At 57.5% G+C, this 22,651-nt stretch overlaps 2 protein-coding genes across 3 annotated transcripts in view; one reads left to right on the top strand and one right to left on the bottom strand.

Annotated features, from left to right (window-relative positions):
- The window catches only part of PTPRE (protein tyrosine phosphatase receptor type E), a 113,934-nt gene extending 113,054 nt beyond the window's left edge, over positions 1–880 (bottom strand). For both annotated transcript variants that reach the window (XM_037159090.2, XM_037159093.2), the window contains exon 1: positions 427–880. The gene's annotated coding sequence lies outside the window, so the exon portion shown is untranslated. The remainder of the gene's footprint in view (positions 1–426) is intronic.
- A 5,574-nt stretch (positions 881–6,454) lies between these two features.
- CLRN3 (clarin 3) lies at positions 6,455–18,676 on the top strand. The gene is made up of 3 exons (XM_037159074.2): positions 6,455–6,825; positions 12,366–12,545; positions 17,123–18,676. The coding sequence occupies exons 1-3, from the start codon at positions 6,597–6,599 to the stop codon at positions 17,401–17,403; spliced, it is 690 nt and encodes a 229-aa protein (XP_037014969.2). The 5' UTR covers positions 6,455–6,596; the 3' UTR covers positions 17,404–18,676.
- The last annotated feature ends 3,975 nt before the right edge of the window (positions 18,677–22,651 follow it).

Below are 22,651 nucleotides of genomic sequence, written 5' to 3'. Positions count from 1 at the left end.
GGCTCCGGTCCTGATCCCGGCGAGCGCGCGACCTCAACACACCCGCAGGCATCCCCGCTCGTCTCTCCCGCTTCCACACACGTCCCTGTCGCCGTCCCCCTGGCACCGCTGCCACCGGCAGACACACGCTCTGCTGGCCCGTTTACCCAGAGCCAGCGCGAGAGCTGCCGGTGTGTCGCCAAGTTGGGCTGCGGGCTCCAGGGGCCGATGCCCCGGGTCGCGCGGCCCCCAGCCGCTGGAACCCGGCGTGCCCCGGGCCCGCAGGGACCCTGCTCAGGGACTCGGCACCCCGGCGCGGCCCCTCCCTCCCGCGGTGACGGCCGAGGCGCCGTCCCCGGCCTGTTCCGGCCGCCTCGGGCGCACCGCCACTGGGAGGGGCGCACCCGTCCCTCTCGCACCCCGTCAGCACCCCGCGCGCGCGCTCACCTTGGGGGGGCCGGTGCCGGGGTGCCGATCCCTCTGCCGCGGCGACTCCGCATCTCCCGGGCGCTCGCCCGCCGCCCTCTGGGGCGCCCTTCTGGCCCCGCCGGGCGCGAAGGAGGGTCGCGAGGACGCGCAAAGGCCGCGCGCTCGGGGCGCCGCCTCCTGCCGCCCGCACCCGTGCAGCCTGCCTCCCGCAGCAGAGCAGGAAATTTGTCCGGCCGGTCCCGCCGCCTCCTCAGCTCCGGCTCGGGCTCGGGCTCGGGCTCTGGCTCCCGCGCGGTGGCGGGGGCGGGGGCCCGGCGCTGCGAGGAGCGGGGGCGACGCCTGGTGTCCAGCGCCGGGAGCGCAGCCGGGCACCCTCCCCACCTGCGGCCCTGCCTGGCAGGGATGATGGCCTGAGGCCTGAGGCACCGGGCCACCCTAGAGGTCCCTACCCCAGTCCCACCCAGACTGGTTCACCTTCCCGGAGACCCTAGCCAGAGGCCCACTTCCCGGACCCAGCAGCGCCAGGAGGTAGTCAGGGTGCGACAGGCACTCTTCTGAGCGGGGAAAGGCCCTTCCACCCAACCTTGGCTCTGGGAACCAGGAAGTGGCTCAGCTGGGGTCATGCAGTCAGTACAGGGCACCCTAGCTGGCCACTGGTTGACAGAAGTAGGAAGACAGTGAACTCTCCCAAGTCTGTGTCCCCTCCAAATAAGGGTGCCTACTTGCAGACGTCGAAAAGGGCTGCCTTGTCATTAAGGCTCTATCTGGCAAAGTGAAACGCACCTGTTGTGTCCTGCCACCGCTCCCCAGGTGGTCCCCTGAAAGCTCTCTGGGGAGGCATTAGGGCCCGGGAGACTCCACAGAAGGACAGAGAGGGTACCAGTTGTGCCTCCTCCATTCTGGGCCCGAGGGAGGCCTGGCTGATCTCGAGAGGGACATTATTACCTCTCTTTCCCAGGAGCCTCGCTCACTAGGGCTCGTGAACGGCAGTTCGATTGTTACCACACCTTGGGTCACTAGCCAGCAGACAATTCCTGGGACACCTGGGGACAGAGCCACACACCCCAAAGACAAGAGCAATGGGTGCCGACTGGCTGAGACCACCACAGATGACCTGTCCTGGGTGCCGTGTCCTTTCCACGGGGTAGGAAGAGCCTAGGAACCCGTGGAGAACTTGAAGTCAACCTCCCTTCCCCGAGGCTTGCTGTCCCCGGGGAGTTCTTGTCCAGCTCTAGGGCTTCAAACACTGCCTCACACAGGGAACCCAGAAAACACGGCCCCTGGGACTCCTCCTCGCCAGGCGCCACCCCAGCTGGCCGGCTCCGAGGCGCAGGCCCGGGTCCCACTCTCTGGCTCAGCTTCAGCGCAGGCCCCTCCCGCCCGCACCTTGCTGCCGCCTCTGAGCAGGCTCCAAGCCACTGCTGTCCAGCCGCCCGGGGCCCTCAAACGTGTGCCCTTCTCTCCGGCCGACTGCCTTCCTTCCTCTCTCTGCTGACGGCCACGGCCCCCCAGTGTTGGACTCAGACTTTCTCAAACGGTCCCTTCTCCATACACCATCCGGGGGACCCTCACAACGAAACCCGGTCAGGCCAGTCCCCTGCCCAGAGCCAGCTGTCCTTCAGAACAGAACCCTGACTCCTGAGGGGCTGCCCCTGATGGCTCCGCTGCTCCTGAGCCTCTGCCCCCCCTTCAAGCTTTCCTTGGGTGTCAGAGACAAGCATGTCCCAGCAGGGGTGGGGGTGGAGGGTGGGGAGGGGGGGTTGTCCCCCCCCCCGTACCTGCCCCCACCTTCTTATAGACCCTCTGGACTCTCTCAAGGTGTATTCACCTCTTTGGTGCCAGCCCTCCCCCTTCTGCCTCCCTTGCCCCTCCCTCAGTGCTGTGCGCTCTCAGACTCAACCCCCACCCGCCCCCACCTCTCCTCCATCACCTCCCCGTCTAGAGCTCTGGACCCAATGCCCAGAGCCGGGAGGGGCTCAGGGAAAGCATGTGGGCTGACAGATGAGAGGAGGAGGGGCCCCAGCCGGCATCGCCAGGCAGCCTGTCTCCCTGGAGCCCCGCAGGGCAGGCAGCCCCCTCTGAGCGGCCCCCAAAGATCTCCTGGGTTGGGGGACCAGGTAGCCCAGTGATGTCACCCAGCTCTGGACTTCCCAGAGGGGACCTGCAGGGCCAGGCTTCTGGAGGGGAAGGGGCTCGTTTCAAAGCTCTGACAAACACAGTTCTGCTTGTTAGCCCTGCAGGGACCCAGGAGAGAGACAAGTCGCCTCTGTCGGGTATCTGCTGTGGGGAAGTCTGCAGCCCTGGTAACTTGACAAGGGGCAGATGGCTCTTCTCTCCTGGTAATATCCTCTCTGTGGGACCCCAGAGGTTCTTCCAGGAATTTAGCACCGTCCCTCAACTTTATCTAATGTCTAAGGACATTCGTCCTTGTCACACAAAGGCAGAGTTGTGTTGATTTCCATACGGAGCCCTGGATCCTTCTCGAACCACCTTCATCCAGCCCAGGCCCCTGCCGACATCAGGGGATTTCTCTTTCCCCATCCTGGGCTTTGAGGACCTCCCCCAGCCTCCAGCCCCTCGCCCTCCGAGAGCCCGGGACTCAGCCCTCATTCAATCCGCAGCTTCCTCTCCAGGCCTGGATGCCCCGTCGAACCTCATCCCAGCCCCGTTCCGCCACAACCCCCACCTGGTTGCTCTTCACCAAGCCCTGTGACCTCTCCCCTGTGCAGTGCGGCTGCAGACCGTTCACCAAGCCCTGTGGCCTCTCCCCTGTGCAGTGCGGCTGCAGACCGTTTTCCTGTGGCGGTCGCTATTCAGCTTCTTCGGGTCAACCCAGGTAACTCATGCTCCTCGTGCCTTTAGGGCTCAGTCAATGTCAATTAAAATTGAAACGCTCAGGCCAGAAACGCTCTCTGGGAGGCTGAGCCAAAGTCACCTTGGTTGGCAGAAAGCGGGCTGGACAGGAACACTGACGCACCGCTACTCTCAGAGACACGGGCAGGTGTGGCGAGTGACTGGCTGCAGGGCGTGGCAAGCAAGGAAAAACTGACGTCAGGGCCTGTCCCCACAAAGAGGAAACTCAGAATGGCCAGTCTGGTCTCTAGAACGTGCCGGAATGAATGGCTCTAACAACGGGCCCAGAACTTCCGAGTTTTACCTTGCTCAGGTGCTGTCCCCCCTCCCCCAGGTATGAGCGGCCATTAACCCGTGAGGCCAAGAGGACAGGCCCGGTGACAGTAGACTCCCGTCCTGCCTCAGGACAGCGAAGACTGCTTTTCTCCTGCGGGTCCCCATGGCATTTTAACTCTTACTTTTCCTTCCTGGGCTCCTGCCCACCACGGAGAATGCACAGGCGGCCCCTAACTGTGCAGGCAGATGAAGAAAGACGAACACGCCACCAGAGAATGCCATGTCCTGCTCACCACGCGAGACACTGCCATCAGCCTAGAGCGGTCCCTCAGGCCCCTCCCCCGAGGGCCGTCCCTCCTGGCCCTGTTGGGACGTCTGCTCCGCTCCGTCTCTGTCACCTTGGAAGTGGCGGCATCAGCTCCTTTATTTCCAGTTTCTTCCACGCGGCCAGGCCTGTGTGAGACTTATGTTTTATTACTTCTGTTGATAGTTTAGGTGATGTATCTTTTTTTTCTGTAGTTGTTTTCAAGATTTTCTCCTTACTGTTGCTTTTTAAATACAAATTTGATTAAAGTGTGTTATTAGTGTGGTTTTCTTTGTGTCTACCGTGCTTGGAATCCGCCGTGCTTCTTGCTTTATTGGTCTGTACTTTTCTTCAAATTTGGAAATTTGTCAGCCATAGGTTCTTCAGAATGTCGTCCACCTTCCTCCATTTCTGGGACTTCAGTTAGACCCCGGTGATGTCACCTAATAGTGACCCACGGGTCACTGGGGCTTTATAAACTTTTAAGCCTTTTTTGTTCTCTGTTTCAGTTTTGCTCATTTTTAGTACTATACATTTAAATGTACTGTTTTTTCCCCTTCTACAGTGCTTAATTTTCTGTTCATTCCATCCAGTGAAAATTCTCACCACAAGAAAATGATCGTAATTATGTACGGTGACTAGACTTCTCCCGGCACTCACATCAGCATGTGCAGATATCAGATCATCACGTTTTACACCTGAAATGGATGATCTGTGCACATTGGACCTCAGTTCGAACAATCCCTGAGTCTCCCAGAAAGGTTTGCACTTTGGAGGGAAGTAACAGTGGGTGCAGAGGGAAAAGATAAAGGACTAAAGTGATGAGAGAGAAAATGGCGAACTAAAGGTTAAAGACAGCCCAGCACAAGGGTAGCGGGTGTGCCTGGAGGTGAGATGCCACCAAACGGAGCCCAGACCTCAGAAATGTGATACGGAGCAGCTTCCCTGCAACGAGCTCAGTGGGCAGATTGCAGAGACAACCTATGAATGAGAGAAAAAACGACACAGAGCAATCTCTATAATGTGTATCCAGGTTAAGAGACGACATTTCACAAATGAAGACTTCAAAAAGATGCTTCGCCAACAAAAATGTATATGGATGGCAGAAAGCATCTAACAAGTTGTTCAGAATTGTTAATACAGTGGCATGCAACTCAAAGCCGCCGTGAGCCGCTCCCTCCTTGGTGCTCAGCACGCCAAACCGGAAGGCACGGAGAGCAGCGGGTGTTGCAGAGGACGCAGACCAACAGCAACTGCGGGCCATCGCCGGGGGGGGGGGGGGGGGATGCCCCTGGGTACACCCCGTTGGAAAACACTGTCAGTTTCTTCTACAGTTACACGTGGTACCCCTGCGTCCAGGTGTTTAATTTCCTACATCTTTACCCAGGAGAAAAGAAAGCATAAATCTACACAAAGACTTCTACTCAAATGTTCATAAGGACCTCATTCATCATAGTCAATAATGTGAATTACTCAAATGTCCATCAGCTGTTGAATGGATAAACAAATCCCAGTGCATCCTGATAAATCACAAAATAAGCCAGACACGGAAGATTACATACTGTAACGGGCCACTGCTTGAAATTTGAGAAGAGGAGAAACTATTGTGACAGACAGGCGGATCATACCATTGTAATGCTACTACCTACAAAGCTGGTCACAGTTTAAAAACTTAGTAGCCAGAATTTTCCAGCACTATAAAACACAGGACTTTCTTAAATGTTGCAAGTGGGATTATGTATTGGAGGCCAGCTTGTATCTGCTACCCCAAATCCAAAACTGTCTGCTCAAACCAGTCATTCTTCTCTGAGAATTCATCCTAAAGCTGTAATTAACAATCTGTACCGGAGCAAGATCATATGAGCAAAGAATTTAATAAGAGCTAAACTGTTCACCATAGAACTTTGTTAAATGAACGATAGTGAATCTGTAAAACAGAATAGTGCCGAGTGATAAAAAAAATGTTGCAAACCTTTATAAAAGTGGCTTATCAATTGGCTACAAAAAATCAATGAAACCCAAAGAGTAAATATTGTAAGAACACACTGTTTGACCAAAATCATAGAAAAGTACAAACAAATAACAAAATAGAAACAAATAAATAATAAAAACTAGAAACAACAGGAATAAATACCAAAAATAGAAACAATCACATAATCATTTTACAAACTTACTCCTCGGCAAGGAAGAAATACAAGTTGCAATTTCAAGATGGTAGGCGACAATGTACAAAAGACCCTGGTACCTTTAGCAAAGGCTTACTCTCTTTACAGTTTCCTTTTGGAACAATTGTTAGGGTCACGTCAACCAGTAAAGCAATTCATAAATGAGTTGAGAACCTATGGTGTTGGCTGCTAGAATCAGCAGCGTTTTGGGGGTACAGATCTCCCACTTCCTCATTATTTAGAAATTCTAGTCCTGTCCTGACACGGCAGCTGAACTCACTTCCAGAGCACTTGACAAAGAGTCAATAGATTAATTATACAACTGAGGAGGACTCGGGAACATCACACCCACCCCTTGTTCCTGCCGGTTGGCTGTAACCATAGCAACTGCTTACTCCAGACCAAAGTTCAGCTGCTGGAAATCTTTATGACCATGTTCATAGTCCGACACGCATTAGGATAAACCTTCCTATGAAAAGCACGCTCTTCTGTCTTACAACAGAGTATTAGCCTTCATTTCTAAATTCTGGACCTCTGCTGATAAGGGCCAAAATTACCCTAGAAATATCTCTTCGCTCCCTCCTGGAAAAATGCCAACGACAAAGAAAACATTGATGTTCTTATCGAGTTTCTTCACCAGCTTTGGGGCTTTCGTGGTGATTTGCGCCGTTCTGGGGACCCAAGTGTGGGTCAGCAGCATCTTTGCCATTAGCGACTCCTTTTCGAACGGGAGCATCATTGTCACCTACGGACTCTTCCGTGGTCAGAGCACCCAAGAGCTGCAGGGTGGACTTGCAGAAGGAGACAAAGTCTTCGAAGGTAAACGAGAAATGACTTCCACTGGGGAGAGTGCGATCGAGTTAACTGGGCGAGGCTTGTATCATCCAGTATTTGTGGTGTCTGCTCGTATTTAATATTTAAGTTTTCCTATTAATTCAACCAATATTTATCAAACACCTAACCTGCTGGTAAGCAGCAGAGGCGACTTAATGGAATACAAAGGCGTGTGGTACAGAGACTCTGCTCTTCAGAAGTTTACCCCTGGGCGGGGGGGCGGGGCAGAAGGACACACGGCCAGGAAATCTCCAAACTCTGACCGTTCTCCCTCCTTCCCACTTCCAGCCGTCCCCAGAGCGGCCACCCGAGTCCAGGCCTCCACCAGCTCTTCCTTGGTTTTCTCTAACTCATCTCCTTGTCACCAGTCTTGCTGGCTTCAAGTCTATGCTTCCCAATGGGCTTTCTAAAGTGCTAATCAAATGAGCCCCTTTCCTAAAACTAGGGAGTCCTTACAGGGATAAAGTCTAGTGGTCAAAGTGGCTGGATGGGGCCTCACTTCCCTCCCTTACTAGTTAATATTTCAAGCACCTGCTTGTACCTCCAGCCACTGTGCCTTATCTTGGCCTCCTTGGGTCTGATGTGCCTACCAGCCTGCCGGTCTGAGCCACTGGAACACAGGCCACGGTTAAGTGATGCTGCTGAGTTTATTGACAAGTAAACGATTAAGCAGAAATAGGTGGCAGCAACATGGTGTCCACCGGCGGAAGGAGCATGATGTCCAGTGCTCTGACTGTGGATTCGTGGCTGCAGCCACAGGAACTTCCTGTAGCTGTTGGAGCCTTGTCCTCTCGCTCTAGGTTCTAGGTTCTAGGTTCTAGGTTCTAGGTCTGGTTGGTGACCTTATCGTCTGGAACTTCCTCAGGGCGTCTGACAGAGGAAACGATAAAGTGAAAAAAAACAGGGCCCATCTCTTATTCCCGCTTCTGCAGTCATTTCTTTACCCGGTTCGGGCTTGCATTTTGACCTCCGAAATGCCCGCTGCTGTTGTCTATTAGTTCTGCATTTTACAGGAACTCCTACCTTTTTCTGATTTCTTACATAATAATGTCCTGCTCCTCATGGGTAGAATTGAGAATGACTGGTTGAATTAGCTCCTTCTTTGACTTGTGAAGTTTGAATAGATACCATTTCTGTTTTCTAAATTTGAAAGCAATGCTTGTACATTGTTTGGCACCTTAACTGGGATTTGCTCCGCACAGCGTCGTCCACGGCAGGGGTGGGGGCTGCTGAGAGGGCGGCCGGCGTTGGCCGTCATTGCCGGCTGACTCCAAGTGCGGGCCATTTTCCACCCGACTTGCTGTAGCTCCGGGTCCTTTCCAGATGTGTCACTGTAGCTGTTGGAGCCTTGTCCTCTCGCTCTAGGTTCTAGGTTCTAGGTTCTAGGTTCTAGGTTCTAGGTTCTAGGTCTGGTTGGTGACCTTATTGGATGAATCAGTGAAACGATTCCCTTGAATCCCGAGCAGAACGGTTGTAGCTCCAGGTTATGAATTTGTCTTTTAGACGTTAGCAGAAGCAGTGTCTCCCCAGCCGTTTCAGCAGGACGGCGGCCGCCCCGGGGACCAGGCCCAGCTTCCCAGGAAAACCCCTAGAAACCCAGACTGTCAAAGATGCCGCCACACTTTTGGTCACGTGACTAGCGTTCTCAAACCCGAAAAGTGTGCCAGATTCTGAATCTCCAGACACACTTAGAAATTTTTAAATGGCAGGTAACACCCTGCGGATCATTTGAGTTTCAGTGTGTGGAACCGGCGGTTTGGGTTTGCAATGCGGGGCTTCCCTGAGCTCAGTCGGAAGGGCCCCCATGTGCGACGGAGGCTCGGGGGTATAGAAATGGCAGGATGGCATGGTCAAGGACAGGCCTGGGGGCACAGGACCAGGTGGGCCCCCACGGCAATGGGGGACTTTCGAACCTGCTTTGCCGGGCTGTCTCCCTGTACTCTGTTCCCGGAGAGCCATGGTCCAACCCCCTCATCCTGGTCAGCCCCCAGGTGCTGGACAAGATACGCCAGGTCTCATCATGAAGGTGCCGCCCAGGCTGCTCTGGTTGGTACCAGAGCACTTTAGCAACCGACTGAGCATCCGCTGGCCTTGGAGCAGTCGTACACAGTTCTCCGGAGAAGACGGGAAAAGGCCCGCACATCACGGGCTCTGCCGCTGCAGACCTCCGGGTGCCCTCCAAAGACGTCTCCCAACATCACAGGGAGACACGGCCACTGTCCTGCTGCTGTCTTGTCACTGCACGAGGCTCATCCCAAGTCAGGAACTGACCGTTGGCAGCGCGCTAAAATCCGTGTAAGTGCCACCACCCTGCCCAGCGCTGGCGGGCCCACCGTGCCTGCTGAGCCAGCACGAGGTCCCATGGAAGTCTCGGAAGAGTGATAAAGACCACAGCGCTCGGTTCTGTTTCTGCACAGGAGGCGTCACCCTGCACCAATGGGTCCTGTGGATTCTGAGTCAAAAAAGCAGAACGAAGGGACTATGGCTGATTTGAAAGTGCCAAGGTCATGCAGTCAGCAACAGGTTAATGGGGGGATAGTGAGCCCGGCTGGTGAAGCCAGGTTACCTGGGCAGCGAGGGCTGAGCAGGCCCTCCAGCCTCACTGGAGGCATCCACGTTCTCCAACATCCAGATGAGAAGTGACCGGTTCCCCGTGTCCGCCGGCAGGCACGCTGCCTGGTCGCTTCGGGTCAGACACACCTCCCTGGGCAGCTGCTGTGGGGACCGCACACAGCAGAGTCTCTCTAGAGAATGACCGCATGTCGGTCTGACCCCACAGGCCCACAGAACTGCGGGGCGAAGGTGCGTGCAGGTGCCTGCGGCAGCAAGGAGGAGTCCCACCCGGGCCTGGCCCCCCTGCCCACCAGCCTCGTCTCCGCCTACCCCGGTCTGCCTTTGGGAGCTCAAAACTGTACTACCAGCCCCAGCCAAAAATAATTCGGAAAGAGAATCTGCTGCAGAAATCCATGAATTGCAAGGAGGACAAGTGGGGTCTTTCTCGACAGAAAGCCTTATCCGGTCTACCTTCCACATCTTTCCAGGGAGGAGCGACTCAGCATCCGCCCTCAGAGACATAACCACTCGGGGAAGTGGAGCTTCGGGGGCAGGGAGGCATCACTGCCCTGTCCTCCCCGAGGGAACCCTGGTACCTTTCCAAGAGGGTGGGGACACGGGCTGGGACGGCTCTGGGATCTGTGGACTCGGTGAGCTCCTCCAAGGGGACACTGTGGTCCTCGGATTGAGAAGCCCACCAGGCCCTGCTCCCCGGTGACCAGGGTGGAGGGACACAGGCAGTGCCCACCTGCCCACAAAGCCACCCCCTCTCTCTCGATTTCCGGCGACTTACAGAAAACCAGAGCTAGAAGGGCCAGATGGCGTGGTGAGGGGGTGCCCGAGGGTTAAATCTCCGTGCATGGGGAGCCCAAGGTTTGGACGGCCCTGTTCCTGCTCATGGCCCCCCCACCCCCGCCGCCGCGTCCTGGCCTCCCTTCCGGGGCTGCCCACATCCAGGCAATTAGTTCTGATTGCGAGGTGCTTTTCCTGACTCCGAAGTCTGGCCCCTGAAAGGAAGAAAAAGAACGGAATGTATTTGCTAATTTTGCAGGCAGAGAGCAGCTGTCAGATGCTCTGTGGTTTATTGTCGTTCCATTCTGGCTCACTGTCCCTGAATTTCCAGTCTCCATCGTCTGAGTTCTGAGCCAGGGGAGGGGACAGACAGCTGTCACACCTGCGTGGCAGGGGATTCAGAATGCCGAAATGTAATTTTAAAATATGGCCGCTAAGATGAAGATGAATTGTCACATTAATACACAGGGAGGTGAGTCATCAGGCTCCGACTGACTCACTTTTGAAAAATCATGTCTACTGGATCTCACCGACAGTCAGACACAAAGCTAAGCCTGATTGTCACTTTCTAATTTACTGGGAAAAAGTACAATGTTCGCCACTTGTGAAAAAACATCCATTTCCAGGTCGTAGCAAGTGTCTAAAGCACAGTAGTTGGCTGGGGACCCTGGGCCACAGCACAGTTTCTGTCCTGAAGTTTCCGTTTTCCAGCTGAGATCCGAACGGTTTCTCCTCGGCCAAGGAGCGTGCGCGAGGCCCCAGCCCCGGTTCCCTAGAGGAGGCGGGGCGAGTGCGGACCAGGAAGCGGCCCCTCCGGTGGTGACCCAGCTCTGAGGCACCTGCAGCCCCAACCCCACCCCTCTGAGCACCTGTGCCCTGCTTCCTTCCCTGTCCCACTGTCCAGTGTCACCTTCCACAAGTTTCAAAACAGGTGTGTCCGGCGTAAAGCAGTAGGGGTCCCCCAGTCGCTGCAGGTCCAAGGTGAGCCAGATAGAAGCAAGAGGCGCAGCCTGAGGTCCCAGCCAGTCCCAGCCAGGTGGCCCATCCCCCAGAGGACTGGTGGCCCCTTGAACCCCACCCTTCCCCACCTGGGCAACAGGTGTTTAACCAATGATACCGAACAAGGAGGGCTGTGCGGAGGGTTTAACCTCGTCGTGGGTCATTGACAGAGACAGAGAAAGAGCTCAGGCCCCAGGTGCTGGTGGGATGGACACAGGTGAGTGGAACCGTGGCCCCGGCTGGGCGGCGCCATCAGCCTCTCCAGGGTGCTGAGCCGAGATCTCCCTCTGTGTCCACTCTAGTCTCCCCTGGGGCTTTAAGGGTCGGGTGGCTGAGTCCCCTGCTAAGAGGAAGGGGCGGGGGAGGCGGGTTAGAGACAGGAAGATGGCCCGGGGCACCTGGGCTTCAGTTGACAGAAGTGCATGGCTGTGTCCTGAGCTCCTTTGTGCCTAGGAAACATGCACGTTTTCCAAAATTCTGTTCGAACACAGAGGAATTCTGCTCAGAAAGAAATCTGATGGTTCACCCAAGGGCCACCGCCTCACTCGAGCCACTTCGGGACCTCTCCGGCTCCGGTGACTTCCAGCGGGGAAGTGGGGCCGTCACCTCAGGGTGCACACACAGCAGGCACTTCCCTCCTGCCAGGGCCAGGCTCCGCCCCTGCCACCCCCCTGAGCCCTTCCTCTCCTGGCCACTCCTGGCTTTCTGGGTACACCTCAGAAATCTCAGGGTTTATCGGGTCCCCACTGCCTCGGGGGTTCAGGGTGGCCCACTCTGCACGTGTCTCGGAGAAGAAGCGGTCACTGCTCCAGTGGATTTCCAGTAACGCCCACTGGCCCGGGTCTGAAGCCAGACGGTCCCAAGGGAAGGCTGCCCAGCCTGCAGCAGCTTACTCAGGGGGGTACACACTCAGGGGGGCACACACTCAGGGGGCACACACTCAGGGGAGCACTTAAAAGCGGGATGGCTCCCACCACAGCCTTACTCTGCAACCTGAGGTTCAAGGAGGAGAATGAGTGGGAACGCTGGGGTCCCACTCCTTCTGGCCCCAGCAGTCCCGAGGGTCTCTCACGCTGTACGGTCCTGGGAGAATGTGCAGGAAGGCCAGGTGGGTGCAGAGCGGCCTCCCGCCCGGAGCTGGTATTTGCATTTTGTACTAAGTGCTTACCCGACTGTTTCAGTTTTAGGGACCCTGAACGAGTCTTCCTGTAAGACTCTGCACTCGGTGGTCATCTCGTTCCTGGTCCTCAGTCTGTGCACGTCGCTGGTGAGTTCGGGGATCACCTTCTACAACAGCATCAGCAACCCCTATCAGACGTTCCTGGGGCCGCTGGGGGTGTACACCTGGAGCGGGCTCAGCGGTGAGTACGCGGGAGCCGGGCCCCGCCCCGCAGTGCAGCCTCCTGCCTGCCTCTGCCTCTGCCCCACGCACAGGCCCAGTCCAGCCATGCGACCCGGACGCTGGGGTTATTTTTGTACACTTGCAGCGTTTATTAAGCGTCTCTGGGAATAAGAGTCTGTTTTAAATGTACTGGGAGAGAGGCAAGGCGAGGGGGGCAGAGGGCTTGGGAGGTGTAAAGATACATGACATGCACCAGGCTTGCTTTTGACTACCTAGTGCAAGGGGTTAAAAGAGACACACATACACACAGGGGCCCTGGCCGGGTAGCTCGGCTGGCTGGAGCATTACCCTGACACACGGAGGCTGCGGGTCCCATCCCCAGTCCGGGGCCACCAAGGAACGCATCGGTAAGCGCAACAACACACCGGCGTTTCCCCCGCCCTCCCCTCCTCTCTCTAAAACCAACCAATACAGAAGATGTTCGAAAACAAGACACACACAAACCCTCAAGCTTTCCCCAGGCTCCGGCCCGTGTCTCACTCTAACTCGGAGTCCACGTGTCCCACAGAGAACACACACACGCTCACACCTACTCCCCTCCTGCCTGCACATAACAACCGTCAGCCTCGGCCGACATCCGTGATGCAGCCGCCTGATTGGGCCACAGGCACCCACAGAGAATGTCACGGAGGGGAATCTGCCGCCCACGCCCATCTTGTGGGTGGCCTGTGAGCCCAGGGTGTTGCTGTGCGGTGCGGCTAGGTCATTTTATTAGCTTGTTGGACAAAGGTGCTGGGGTGGGGGCCTCTGCCCAGGTAGGAAATGGACCCCAGCCTGAGTCACTGTGAGTCTAACTCCCACAGTGGCCGCCACATCAGCCCAGAGGCATGGTCCAGTCCGTGCCTCTTTGCTCCTGGCAGGCAGCCAGGTTTCTCCCGCCCCTTCCCTCTCCCCAGGGTGAAAGCTTGACCTTGAGAAAAGACTGGAGGAGGCCCATCCTGCTAACAGGCGAATTCCAGGGGGTGTACGGACGGCACAGTCCTGGCTGATTTGAGCCGCACCAACACGGCCACGGGGGCCTTTTCCAGGCTGACAGCTGTGGGGTTGGGCCACCTGGCCCCAGCTCGCACAGGGCACAGATACGCCAGGTGGCCACGGGACTTGCGGATCAAACAGAAATGTTTTTGAAAGAGCAGTTCACCCTCATTAACCTAGGGCACCAGGTGGAACTTGGACCGACCCGGCAAACCTGCGTGGGTGGCCACAGTGATGCATACTCACACCCCAGCCGGTCCAGCCACATTCACACACGCCGAGCTCTTCTCCTCCTCTCTGGGATTTAGTGGCCTGGTGGCCAAAACAGGCCACCCTCAAGCTTCTGAGCGTCCACAGTGGGCCAGGGTCAAGGGCCCTGCTGCCCAGTCTCATGGAGGGGCTGTGTCAGAGGCTGGGATGTGGTGACAAGCTCATACATCCCCACCTCAAGGGCTAGGATTCCCAGGCTATTTCTACGATTATCCCTGACCTTAGTCCACCAAACCAAGGTGAACTGTACTGGCGCAGACTGCCCGGGTAAACAGACTGTTTTAATTTTTGTTCATGTAACTAAGAAGTCCAGCGAAGCAGGGGTTTCAGGTGCAGCTGGATCAGGGCCTCGGCTCACACCACCGGAACTCTCTTTCCCCAGGTGTGCTGCCTCTGCACGTCCCCAGCGCACCCTCTGTTGCTAAGCAGCTGGGCGTGGCTCATCATCCACTGAAACAACCCCAGGAGAAAAGACTCCTTTTCCCCCAGATCTAACTCTCACTGGATAGCCCTCTCCCCATCCCTGGGGTGATATCTGAGGCCTGTGGGGTTGAGTTCACACACTGCAGACACAGCAGACCTTGGTGCTGGGGTTGGGGGTCCGTCCTGAGAGGAAAGTCCAGCGGCAACAGCAGAGAGAAGGGCCGATGTTGGCCTATGGCCTCAGGGTTCAAGTCCATCCTCCTGTCAGCAAGAGGGGCCCTGCTTCCTGCAAGGCTGGCTCTTCCCCCTACAGCTGGGTCCCAGCCGACTGTGCCCACGGCAGAGGCCCGGTGCCCATGGAGGGAGAAAAGCATTTAAAAACCCTCCTTCCCGCCTACTTCTCACAACAAAGAGCGGCTTGACAGGGAGAGAATCCGGGCCACATTCCTCTCCCGGCTTGGGGCGAGTTCTAGCGCGCAGAGGCTGCGGTGGGCGGGGGAACAATCTGGGACCTTGCTGTGCTGGGAGGAGGTCTCAGCTCTGACCGGTTCTGACCGGTTCTCATCAGGCTCCAGACCCCGGAAGATCTCTGGCCCTGAGTCCGGTCCCCTGGATCGGCCTCAGCCTCCTGACCCCCACGCTGGGCTAGGCCAGACCTTCCCCTGGGTTGATGCCTGGGGACCCCGTGGTGTCCCCACGCTGCCCCAGGTCTGCAGGACTCAGTGGAATCTCTGTCCACCCCCGCAGAAGAGTTCTGTGCGCACAGATGCCTGGGGTTGTAGCCCGCGAGCAGGGCCCCCCGCCTGCCGGGAAGCAGAGGGAAGTGGGCTGGGTTTGAACAAACTCTCCTCGGCCCAGGCGGCAAGAGGACGTGGGTTTCTGGGATTGTTTTGGAAAGAACAGAGCGGATTCTGCTTCCAGGAAAATCACAGCAAAATTGCCCCTACCCCAGCCCACCCAAACCCCTGCCCTGGAGGCCTGTGCCCTCTGACCCCAGCCTGACCACTGTAGGGGCAGAGAGAACACTGGAGCCTGAGAGAACCATCTGCCCCAGCACGTGGTCCTCAGCCAAGGACCAGGGGGACAGGGTGAGGGATGTGGCAGGCCACAGGGCCTGAGGGGAGAGGGCAGGACAGGAAGCCAGCTCTTCAGCCTCCTGTCCCAGAGGGCCCGAGAGGCTCAGGCCAGGGTTCGAGCCTGTGAGCTGACCCTCCCTGAGTCCAATCAAAGCCACGTGCACCCACTTCAGAAAAAATCCTTTAACCCCGGATTCCTGCAGCCCCTCTGGGACTGTGCACTTATGAGGAACGTCAGAAGGGTCCAATAAGGAAAATGAAGGGGTGCGAGCCTCGTGGGGCACCGGAGGAGGGGCCTTGGAGGATGAAAGTCTGTCATCAGGGGCAGCGGACGCCCCACAGCCAGGCTCCCCAGGGGCTGTTTGGGAGGGTCCCTGGGGGTCGGCGACGGCCCAGACACGCTGGGTGCCAAATCGGCCGTCTAGTTCTGGGTGAGCGTCAGCAGAGGAAGATTCCCGTGGCGTATGTCCCTCAGGACTTCTGTCTGGGGACTCCCGATGGCCCCCCCGGTGTGCTCGGCCCCTGACTCTGAGCCCTCACCCCACCCTCTCCGTCAACGGCTTGCCTGCGGTACCACCCAGGGACGCTCACAGCCCGGCTGCACCCGCGGACACGGGCAGGGCGGCTACAGTCGGTTCTAGAATGTTCCCGCCACCTCAGACAGAAGCCCGGGGTCCTTGAGCTGGGCCCGCTCCCCACTGCCAGCCCACCCTCCGCCCTAGGCAACCTTGAGTCTCCCTCTGTCTCCGGCTTTCCCCCTTGGCAGACAAGGAGTGGGGCTCAGAGAAGCTGAAACCCACGGAGGGGCGGAAGAATGGTCCCCCACCTCCCACCCGCTCAGCTGTCTGAGTCCAGAATCACGTTCCTTCCTTAGGCCTGGGTAGCTTTCCAAATTGGTTTTGTTTTGCTTTTTTAAAGATTTTATTTAGAGAGAGGGGAAGGGAGGGAGAAAGAGAGGGAGAGAAATATCACTGTGTGGTTGCCTCTCTCTCTTCCCCTACCGAGGACCTGGCCTGCAACCCAGGCTTGTGCCCTGACTGGGAATTGAACCGGCCACTCTTTGGTCACAGGCCAGCACTCAATCCACTGAGCCAGGCCTCAAGGGACATTCTCTGGTGGAGGACTTTGTGAAGAATAATAAAAGGGAGGATAGAACATGGAAAAATTCTCTTCTACAATGTGTTCAGAACGGAGAGCCTTCCTGGTGGAAGGCTACACATACTCCACTGTGCGCAGTGAAGTCCCAGCCCTCCCCGCTCCGGCGCGGCGCGCTCCCAGTGACGGGGGCTCTCGTTGTCCTTGTCCAGTGCTCAGGGCCCTCCGTGCGGCCCCCCATTCCGCTGGGCTTGCCTCTCGGCCCTCGAGCTCACTGCCTGCAGCGCCTCCGTGTTTGGGCTGCTGCTTCTAGTTGAAACGCTGCTGGTCCTTCCCCAGCCTGTCCAAGTCTTGTCCTTCGCCCAGTCCCCTCTGGACAGCTTCCCGCTATCAGCACACCTACTATGTGCACTGCCCTGGGCAGGGCTGTGTGAGACGTCAGGTCCATGGCGATGCCTACTGCTGGGATTTGAGCCCCCGTGGCTGCTCTCGGGCACACAGCCCTGCACCAGGAAAGGTGTTTTGCGCCGAGAATCCAGCTTGGGCCTCGTGTTCCTTTCACGTCCGCCTCCGTGCCTGGAAGAGGGTAGAGCCCAGAGCAGGTTCGGTCAGGGACCACAGAGCACAGTCACACAAAGAAAACAGGGCCGCTGAACAACGTGTCACCATGTCACTGACGGGCCTCCTCTCCTTCCAGCGTCCCTCACCTTCCTGGCCCTGGTGCTGTTCGTGGGGAACGTGCAGTCCAACGGCCTCTCGGAGGAGCTGGCCGGGGCGCTGTACCCGCGGCAACCATCGGCCACCCGCAGAGTGCAGACCCACCACTACCGGTACTCCTTTTGGCTCACGCTGCTCGTCCTCCTTCTGAACGGCACCACCGTGGTCATCATCGTCTTCTACCAGAAGGCCCGGCGCAGGCGGAAGCAGGAGCAGAGGAGGCCGATGGAGGAGGCTCCGAGGGACGGGATCTTATTCTGAGGCCTGTCACAGGGCTCGGTGACTGGAGGTGTGGACGACGGGTTAGCCCGGCTGGACAGTTGGAGGGTCACGGCCAGCCCTGGCTGGCTGCCATTCCGTGATAGTCTTTGCATCTCATGACACTCTGTTCTTCATAAAGGACGTCCCCTTGCAGAGGGTCCTTCCCGAGAGGGTGGGGAAGGTGAGCGGGGGCTCCCTCGGGCCCGTGGGGCGGTCGCAGTGCTGGAATGACCACTGCCCACAGACCCCCCCCGGCAGGCCCCACTGTCCACAGCGGTGAAGGCGTGTGTTGAGCCTTTCCTGGGAGAAGCTCAACGCACCTGAGCACCTGCAAGCTCTTCTCCTGGTGAGGGACCAGGCGTTCTTAGTTCACTCCGTGAACAGAGACTTCTGACACAGAGGGATTTGGAACTGGTCTCTTTAGGACCAGGTGTCGGAGGCAGCAGGCGAGAGTTCGGGGTGTAGGACCCGGCCCCCCGGACCCTCCGTCGCGGATGCAACCAGCCCAGTGGTGTGCACGGTGCTGATACCCATCCTGGGTCTTTTGTAAGGAGACCAGAAGGTGAAAAGACAGAAGGAAGATAAAATTCATAACCCTGCGGCCTATGGGATGAGGAGGCGAAATGCAGTTTGGGTTTAAAAGCACTGCGGTAAATTCAGTCGGATTGCGGCAACTTCTAGAGACCCCCGTCAACCCACCTGTGCTTGGTCACTGTGGTTTCAACACAGGTCACCCACAGGTCGTTGGTCACCTGCGTGCAGACTCCTGCCCAGCCGGGGGCTGAGGAGGAAATGGGTTCCAGTGCCGTGCAGAGCAAACGGGCCCTGAGTCAGGAAGAGGCCTGGTTCTGTCCTCTGGGACGGGGCGGCCACCGCAGGCCCGCTGCAGGGCTGTGCAGGTGAACCATGACCAGGTGTGACCCTACTCTGCCCTGAGTCACTGCAAGTGCAGAGGTGAGGGGGTGTCCACATGCCGCACCAGCTCTTTGCTTTGTAAATGAGCAACCGGCAAACAGTTTGTCCCCAGGGAGTTCACACACCTGCCCAGGCAGCCCAAGCTGACTCAGTTCCACAAATACGTGTTTGCATCCGGCAGAATCCGAGGGCTCGGGGCAGGGCACAGGGGCCGAAGGGCGGGAGATTATCTCAGACGGGAAGGGTGGCCTTGCCGCTGTGTCCCCAGCACCCAGGGCCCCTTTCACTGCACCTGTGGGCCTCACCGGGAATTCCATTCACTCAGAATAAAGGAGCAGCTTGCTCAGACAAAAAGGCACCCAGTGTGTTTTGAATAAAGCTCGGCCGGCTTGGGTACCACCCCAAGCCAGAGAGGGTGGCGTGTCCTCCAGGTGCGCCTGCCGCACACACGCCCGGAGGAGGCGACGGTCCTGAGGTCGAAGACCTTTGTTCTCCTTGTACCGAGAGTGAGGCCAGGCCCCAGGTCATCAGAACCGCGCCCAAGGAGGCGGGAGGTGTGTGGGATGCTCCGGAGACACTAAATGCCCGGAGCAGGGCGTTGCACGGACACGGGCGGATCCTGTCCCCGCCCCTCACACTCTCTTCCTGCCTGGCGTCCCCACACCACCCAGACTCCGGACAACAGGGACCCCGTCGGTGAGAACTGCAGACACCATCCTGGCTTCAAACAGCTGCATTGGAGATCGGCTCCACTCAGAGCACGGAAGGTTCCTCGTCACCCACTGGAGATGTGTAGTCAAAAACATTCAGACAGAAACATGTTGTATTTCAGGACCATTCCTTTTCAACAAACTTTTACACACCCTTTTTAATTTTGTTATTGCTTTAGGTTATCACTGACACGCGACATCATATTAGTGTCAGGTGCACCGCGCAGTGATTCCGTAGGTACCCGCCCCACGAAGCGACCGCCGTCTGTCCGTAGTCGCCGTCCTGTCACTGCGTCAGTTCCCCGTGGCTTGCTTTGTCACCGGAGGCGCACGTTTATCTCCCTCCCCTTCCTCCGCTCCTTCCTCCACACCTGACCCTCCTCGGACAAACTTCAATTTTCTCCCTGTGCCCGTGAGCGTCTTTCTGTTTCGTTTCAAACATCCCACTCTGAAAACAAAGCCAGTCCTCACCAGAAGCGGCAGACTTCAATGTTTAACCCTGACGCTCTGTGGAATGCTCCGCCCAGCTTTCCAAGTGCGGCTGCTTCAGCAAAATGTTATCTGGTCAGTCATTTGCCGGAGCTTCAGAGCCGGAGGGTCTTCCAGACTGAGGGTGGCCGGTCGGGGTCCTCCGGCTCCGTCAGCCGCAGTGGCCGCAGCACACGCTGGTTTCTCGGTGTGTGCGGCCAGGATGCTCCGTGAGAGAGAGGTTACTGAATCCGAATGGCAAAGACGTGTGTTGGTTTACAGTTAACTCCATTTCCTGGATGAGGGACTGCAGCTTAACTTGGCTGAGTGGCGTGTCCACGTCCTCCAGCTGGGGACAGGCAAGGACAAGACCCCAACGCAAGCCTGCCGTGCCTCCGGAGAGGCGTGAGGCTGGGGTGGGGAACCCCACCGGGGCACCATGTGTGTCCATAAAAGGGCTGGGCAAAGTGTCAGGAGCACGTCCGAACCCTGGACTGGGGAGTCCACTGGGCGGCCCCCAGGCTCGATGCATTTGGGGTTCACTGGGTTTGCTGGATTCCCCAGTCCGGCAATCATTCACTTCTGGATTAAAAAGGTAACCGTTTACACCAGGCACTGCACACTGCGTGTTAACTTTAATTACCGAAGGTGAACAGCTGCTTCTTGAAGTCTGTGGCCCGTTCACGGCAGGGATGAAGTCTGGGACTGCAGCGCAGGAGTCGCCTGCCTCTGTGACCAGAGACTCGGGTTTTGGCAAATATGCCAGGAACCAATACCCATCGAGCCCACAGGCTGGGAAGACTGGGCGGGAGCTGGGAAGCCCCGGGGGGCACGGCCGATGTGAGTAGTGCCGCAGCTGGGCGCACCGACGTCACACCTGACGCACAGACATCGCACCTGCCGCGCCGACCAGGAGCCTTTGCAGCAGCGGAGTCACCAGGTGCCGTGGGGCACCCGACAGAGGAGCCGGACTCATGGGGAGGCAGGAGAAGGAGGTGGCCTTGCCTCCACCCCAAACTCTGTGACCCCCAGCAAGGACCGAGAGAGGCCTGGGGGAGGACCGAACCCCTGCCCCAGAGCCCATGGGGGAGCACCCTGTCTCCGCCTCATCTGAAAAATGAAATAAATAATAGGGTAAGAAGAGAGCTCATTCTTGTTTTTCTTCCTGATTTCCTAGAGCTCATTTTTTAAGAGACATTTGATCCTGCCGATCGGGTCAAAGTTCCAGGTATGTAGGACGCACACGAGCCTCTTCCAGGGCGTGTTTCTACAATTTTTTTTTTCGTGAATGGCTTTATTCCATGACGATGTCTGTCTGTCTACCATCTATCTATGAGCCCATGCTTTGGGGACGCCACTTTGCTGTGCCATGTGACTGGAATGTTCTCTGCAGCGTTGGCCTCATGAACACCAAGGAGAGAATGACGATACACGTCAGCTACATTCAGTAGGACGTGAAAGATTCATTCCGAGGTCCAGGAGGGCTGTGGGAACGAACGCTCTTGTTTCCCAAATCTGCCTTCTTTTGTCCATCACACAGAAGTGCCAGCGAGCCCGTGGCCTGCTATCCAGGCAACTCCGGGTGCCCCACCTGGAAGCTCCGTGGCTTCGTGCCGAGCGCCCCACCCCTACCACCTGAGGTGCCCCACGCCCTGCCGTGGATGCCGCTCCTCCGGAAGGTGTTCACCGCTTTGCTCCGACCCGAGTTAATTCCTGCTGAGCCAGCTGACACATGCGGTCTCGGGAAAGCTGTCCCCAGGCCCTGTGCAGCCTCTGACAGGCCCTCCCAGTGACCGGACACAGGGTGATGGGCTGAGCCTCCCAGCTAACCCTAGTCTCAGTCTGGGTTCAGACAGGGACCCCCAGGCCAGCGGACACTGGTCAGTTATTTCCAGGAAGCCCAGTGGCTGTGGGCAGTGCCTGTCCCTGGTTCCTGGGAGGCCCTGGGGAACATAAGTGGCACCAGCTCCAGCCCCAGCCCCAGCCCCTGCAGGTCCGTCTCCCTGTTTCCGGGTGCCCTGCAGCCTTCTCTTCCTAGGAATCTGGTTCCAGACCTCACCTGGGCTCCCAAGATCAGGATGGCGAGGATTCAAGAAGCTGGGACTGGTCCCTGGCCCAGGTGAAGAGGTGTGGTCCCTGGGCTGGACAACCTCCCACCTAGAAGCAGTCCTCCTCACCCTGGACCCGGTCCTCACCCTTGGCAGTGACGCACATCCACTGCCTCCTGAGACCCCTGCAGGGCCGGTGGGTGGGGGGCCTGGGACCTAGGGCCAGAAGCCTTGGGATGCCCCGTGGCCAACCCTGAGGGCACACAACCACAGGACTTCAGCCAGGACCTGGGGTCCTGTGTCCCAGGAGCCTCCTGAGCTCTAGCGTGGTGGCCCCCAGACCCCAGGCAGAACCCGAGCTAATGCCAAGGCAGGTTTTGCAAAGGAGCCAGGGCTAATGCAGCTCACTTCGGCCTCAGGTTCACCAGCTGTTGATTCCCCGCTCACTGTGAGCAAGGAGACAGACTGGAGGTTTAGGAACTTTTACAGCTCTTTTACAGAGTAAATTTATGTCTGTTGCATCTAATACAATGTATTTTACATGTCATTTCATTTTCTAGCTTTTGCATGTACTGGATTCTACAGAAGTGACAGTCCATGACAAACTGCAAACTGGGGGAAAAAGAAACAAAAGGAAGTCCTTAACTGCAGAAAGTTTGGGGGGCGCTGGCCTGGCATCAGGCCGAGAGCAGTAGACCCCGAAGGTCTGGGGGGGACCCAGGGCATTTAGGAGGGCCCAGCACCCCAGGGCTCCGCCTCTGGCCGTGGTGCTGAACACCCGCCACGCAGACCATTGTGTGGACACACACACACACAAGAAGGCAGATGCTCCAGGGAGACACAGAGAAAATGAGACCTGCCCTGCAAGGCCAGTCGGGGGAGGCACCATGTACAGCCCACGGGGCATGTCAGAGGGCTGGCGTGCCCTTGGGAGCCTCACCTGGGCCAGGCTGGGGGGGAGCACAGCTCGGGCCCATGCCTAACAGACGCACGAGCGAGTTGATGAACGAATAAATGAGGGATGGAGAGATGCTGGGCAGCAGAGGGAGACTGGCGGGAACCAGAGGGGTCGAAGGTGTACTCAGATCTTCTCTTTGTACCCACCCA

The sequence above is a fragment of the Artibeus jamaicensis genome, unplaced genomic scaffold (assembly GCF_021234435.1).
Source record: "Artibeus jamaicensis isolate MK-2021 breed Jamaican fruit bat unplaced genomic scaffold, CSHL_Jam_final contig_490, whole genome shotgun sequence".
Classification (NCBI taxonomy): Eukaryota; Metazoa; Chordata; class Mammalia; order Chiroptera; family Phyllostomidae; genus Artibeus; species Artibeus jamaicensis.
The sequence above is the reverse complement of the archived record's forward strand: the minus strand, read 5'-3'. Positions and strand labels throughout refer to the sequence as shown.

What these genes read in the sequence shown, in the direction of transcription:
- CLRN3 (XM_037159074.2), top strand. Translation starts at nt 6,597, where the DNA reads ATGCCAACGACAAAGAAAACATTGATGTTCTTATCGAGTTTCTTCACC. An exon ending in AGGAGACAAAGTCTTCGAAG is followed by an intron (nt 6,826 to 12,365) that starts GTAAACGAGAAA and finishes CGACTGTTTCAG; the next exon opens with TTTTAGGGACCCTGAACGAG. An exon ending in CACCTGGAGCGGGCTCAGCG is followed by an intron (nt 12,546 to 17,122) that starts GTGAGTACGCGG and finishes CTCTCCTTCCAG; the next exon opens with CGTCCCTCACCTTCCTGGCC.